At 37.1% G+C, this 5,195-nt stretch overlaps 1 protein-coding gene across 1 annotated transcript; it reads right to left on the reverse strand.

The window, feature by feature from the left end:
- Positions 1 to 34: 34 nt before the first annotated feature.
- Positions 35 to 4,887, reverse strand: LOC122078975 (UDP-N-acetylmuramoyl-tripeptide--D-alanyl-D-alanine ligase-like). Its single transcript, XM_042645184.1, has 2 exons — positions 3,825 to 4,887; positions 35 to 3,139 (listed from the first exon to the last, which is right to left on the reverse strand). The coding sequence occupies exons 1-2, from the start codon at positions 4,671 to 4,673 to the stop codon at positions 3,032 to 3,034; spliced, it is 957 nt and encodes a 318-aa protein (XP_042501118.1). The 5' UTR covers positions 4,674 to 4,887; the 3' UTR covers positions 35 to 3,031.
- Positions 4,888 to 5,195: the final 308 nt, after the last annotated feature.

Consider the following 5,195-nt stretch of genomic DNA (forward strand, 5'->3'; position numbering starts at 1 on the left):
AAAAAAAAAAAAAAAAAAAAAAAAAAAAGGAAGATGATCAATGCTTTCCAAGGAATTTCAACAAAGACAACAATTGGGAATTGACATATTTTCCCTGAAGAAGAAACTCCCGAGTGGAAAGTACTCTAGTTAGTAGCTCTCTAAACAATAAAACGGTGTCTAGGAATTCTAGAGCTAAACCAAACCAGCCTGAAGAGGGGACTTTTGAGACTCTAGATCTCACAAGGTCGGAGGAGAATTTTTTTGAAGAGTTAGCAACCCAACAAACTAAATCTCTACTACCCCTAGGCCTTAAACGAATGGAAGGAAGCTTGCTCCAAACCTCAATGAGATTAAAAGAATTGTTGGGGCCAGGACACTGAGATCCATCATGAAGAATGGAAGACACCTTAGTAAATCTGTTAATGCCAACTTCATAGCTAATTTTATCACCATATTTAGAAATGAGCACCCACCAGGTTGCCAATTATTAAGCCGAAGGAAGAAGTCTGAAAACCATCATCAAGAGATGGATGGATGTGATCAGAAACAAGATGCCTATATTTTAAAATCTTTTGCGAAGCCAAAAAAGTATCCTAAGAGCAAGAAATAGTCCAAATGAAATCAGACTTGAGATAAATGGAGTAAACCAAGTCAACCCAAATGTTCTTTTTTGAAGTAATATTCCAAATAAGCTTAATTATCCCATTAATGTTAGATTTCTTAACTTTATGAAACTAAGGCCACCCTCAACTTTAGGAAGGAAAACTCTGGCCCAACTCAAAGGATGAAGAAATCTGGAGAATTCTTGACCTTTCCAAACAAAAGAGGATATACGAAACTCAATATTTGTAGTGACAGAAGTTGGGAGACCAAAAAATCCAAACTAGTAGATATAAGAATTTTGCATAACTGATTTAGTAAGCTTAAGGCGTCCTATGAAGGAGAGTAATTGATTCTTTCATAATTCGAGTCTCTTTCTAAGCCTGTCCAAAATAGGAGAACAATGATGAGTAACAAGCTTAAGCCCCAAATAAGTAACCAAGAGATAACTTTTGGGGAACCCAAGAATATTTTTCAAATGAACTTTCAAATCTTTAGAAAAACCTCCAAAGAAGAGAGATTTTTTACGATTAATGAAGACCAAACATCGCAAAAAGGAATGTAACGCATCCAAGATTGCAGAAACAGGAGAGAGAGAGAGAGAGAGAGAGAGAGAGAGAGACTTTAACAAAGATCATAAGATCATCACCAAAAGATAAATGAGTGATCTTCAAAGCCTTACATTTAGGAATTGGCTAAATGGAATTCACTTCAATTTTGTTCTTCAAAATACTAGACAAACCCTCCATAGAAATAGAGAAAAGGAGAGGAGAAATATGGAAACCCTAGCAAATCCCGAATTTGAACTTAAAAGAAACCTTGAGGGGATCCATTGACTAAGACAGAGAAATGTGTTAAAGAAATGCCACAATGGATCCAGAAAATGAAATTAAGAGGGAAGTCCATCCTAGGAAAAAGCTGGTCAATATAAAACCATTTGATGGAATCAAAAGCCGTGTCCAACTTAAGAAGAACAAAAGCAATGAGGTTCATCATATCAAAACCCCTAAAATTTCATGACAAAGAAAAATGTTGTCAGCAACATTCCTACTCGGGATAAAAGTTGCCTGATTATGACTGACAAGGTCATCAATCACCATCTTAAGTCTACTGGCAATGATTTGGCTTAGCTCCAGTCAATAGTCCATTGGCTAACTAATTCTTCTAAGAAATTCTCATCTTCATCTACTTGGAACTTGGTAAGATAAAAAAAACCCTAGAGTTTCCTAGGGTATAGGATTCTTTGGTTTAGCTCCAATATCCCAAAACATTGTTTTACCGTTTGAAGTGCTATAACCAATTCGTTTCATACTTAAAAGATTCTTCCTCAGAGCAATTTGTCAATCCCTAATTATTGCCTTTGTTGGAACTGCTTGGAAAGTGTGGATCACCTATTTTTCTGTTGTCCTCTCTCTATTTCTGTCTCGAAAGGTATTCTTAGAAAGTGTTGGCCCAACCCTAGAGTTATCCCTCATTTCGACAAAGAATAGAGGTTATCTTGAAAAAAATTAGTGGCAAATCATCGTGTGATACCATTGGTAAGTTGGCTTTTAGTGTTGTAATTCATCATGTTTGGTGGGAAAGAAACAAAAAAATATGGTAATCCTTGATGCATTCTATTGAGCAGATCTGAGAAGCCATCACATTTGAGAGCAGAAACAGATTTCTTCCCATTCATTATGTGAGCCCAAACACTATTAGAATTCCTCTTATTTCTCCCCCTGGATTTTGATATATCATCCTTAAGATTTGTTTCTCCCCCCCCCCCCCAAACCTTATTTTTTTTATGTATCCTCCATTTTGTTAGTTGTTTCTCCCCCGTCTTTTGATGCATCATACTTTTGATGGTTGTTTTGTTTCTTTTCTTTAGGGTATGCCCCTTGGCTAGCCAGCTTGGCTGTTGGTTTTTTTTTTTCTTTTCTTTAATATATTTTCCATTCACCAAGTGTATATATATATATAATATCAAGAAACTGAAATTGAAAAGATTAAAAAGAGACATGATGATTGTGCAATCTCTACTAAATTAATTATTAAACTTTATGATGAAAATGCTGGATTAGTGCAGCCAGCCAGGTCCTCCAACCAATGAGTGGCAACTCAAGACCATGAAATATCTTGGCTTGCAGCCCCTCCTTAAATTTAGAGATTCTCTCAACTCTTGAACTAAAACTGGATGTTGATGGCTCAAGTCTCTGGGAGCCAACCCATGACACCTCCGAGAGGGGCTCAAAATTCATTAAGCAACCCACCAAGCAGCCCTCAGAATGATTTTTTTCTTTCTTCTGAAATCCTGATAATTGGATTACAGGTAGAAGATATGGTTGTTGCAATCAAGTTCAATCAGTCATGTCCAGACTCCAAAGGATTTTTGAGTACATTTGGTTCAATACAACTTCAGAACAAAAATAAAGTTGATTGAGGTACCTATGAGCTTTGAAGCAACAACTTACACTTCTGTACTTCTTTCTAAAGTTACACAAACTCCATTACCACCATCAGTACTTTCAGCAGAGACTAGCCGAATATCACAACCGATTCTCCGGCCAAAAAACACCTAAAGCAATGCAAGATCTTAGCATTTTAATCAACAAAATTCAATTAATATTTCCCTGTTCAATGGTGAAGGAAGATGAAAAACAGAATGCATGAAAAAAAGAAAGAAGATAAAACAGAAAAATGGGTGACTGCTACATCATCAATTTGTTATGAGATGCATACTTGACAAACTAATATGTGTTAAATTTATTTATGTTAAGGAAAATTACAGGAAGAGGATTTTTTATTTTTTTTTGGTTTTTGGGGGGTGGGGGTGGATGTGGGGAGAGGGGGCAGCAGATCATATGTAGCAAAACCAATAAACCCAACTTGAATTATGAATTTGTGATCAATGTCTCATTCACATGGTTACCAAAATGGCCCAACAAACTAGATTAATCAATACAATCAATTTGTCAAACTTTCGAAGCCAATAGATTGAAATTTCACAACCCTTCATTCATAGCCAAAACATCTATGCTAGGATGCCAAACATAGCGACATTATGTAAAGAGCTCAAAGACGCTAGAAAAACTATAAAGATCCAAATCTATTCTTTTGGATTTCCATACACCATTATGAGAGGTAAAATAAAACTGAGTCCACTTGCATAAATATCAACTAAGCAAACAAGTTTTAAAATATAAATAAGTCCAAAGGCACAGAAAGAAAAAAATAATAATGGAATTTAGAGTTTCACCCACTTTCTCAACTCCTTCTGGAACAGGAAGGTTCATGACTCGAGGATCATCTGCATTCAAAACACATACATCCCCTGGCTTTGCCTCCATAAGAATCTCCCTTTTGGCTCTGGCAATCTCCTCTAAACTCTCAAAATTCTCCAAATGAGAAGGACCCACATTTAAAATCACTCTCAAACAAGGCTGACACATCCTAGTGAGCTTCAATATCTCTCCTTTCCCACTCATTCCTAATTCCAGAACCGACACCTTAACATTTTGAGGCAACCCAATTAAAGATAAAGCAACTCCAATCTCATTGTTCTGGTTCCCCTGCGTCTGATGAACTGAACCAAGGCTTTCAAGTGCAAGAGCAATCATTGTTCTTGTAGTCGTCTTCCCCACACTACCGGTTACTCCAACCACATGACCATGAAACCTCTTCCTGGCATACATGGCCATCTTCTCGAGTGCAATCAAAGTATTCTCCTCAACTTGGACAAAACCCATGTCCCATTCCTCACAAACTCGATTTCCTATGACCCCAATGCATCCCTTACTGCGCAATTCAGGGTTCACAAAGTTGTGGGCATCGAAGTTTTTCCCAACTATGGTGAAGAACCATTGACCCGGCCTCAGATTTCTGCTATCTGTAGAGATAGTTCCAGAGGGACCCCAATTCACGATTTTCCCGTTCACAGCTTCTGCTATGTCGGAGACACTCCACAAGGGCTTCTGTATTGAATCATAATTGATACGGCAGCATACACTGTTTCTGCAACTAAAGTGATTTACAGAGACTCCAGAACGAAAATTACTGGGTTTTATAGAGATGGTTTTATGAGCATAAGATTGGATTGATATTGCAGGCATTGATACGGCTAGGCAGAAACCCAGTTCCAGAAATTCATAGTAGAGCTCTTCTACTGAAACCGGAAGTAAAAGCCTAATCACCCGTTAACCGGTCGAGTGGAGGGAATCAAGAAATGAGTATAGATTAACAAATCCATCTCCCTCTCTCTCTCTCTCTCTCTCTCTCTCTCTCTCTCTCTCTGATCGAGTTGTTTTTTCATCAAGCGTGATGAGGGAGTCCCAAAATCCAAGGTTTCATCGTCCTAAAAACAAAAGCATGTGTCTATGAAATACCATATACGTATAGGCTTTTGGGATGTCCCAATGAGTAGTTTTTTTTTTTTTTTCTGGATAGTGCCCCATTGAGGAGTTAAAAGCTAAGGGATGGGTTACCCAAAAAACAAAACACTAAGGCTCCGTTTGCTTGCATTGAAAATTTTAAAAAAAGGAAAGTGAAATTTTTATACTTAAAAAAAAATAATATATATATATATATATATAATCATTACCTCATGTGATTCAATGTGATTATATAAACTACTT

This window comes from Macadamia integrifolia, chromosome 5 (genome assembly GCF_013358625.1).
Source record: "Macadamia integrifolia cultivar HAES 741 chromosome 5, SCU_Mint_v3, whole genome shotgun sequence".
In the NCBI taxonomy this organism is placed as follows: Eukaryota; Viridiplantae; Streptophyta; class Magnoliopsida; order Proteales; family Proteaceae; genus Macadamia; species Macadamia integrifolia.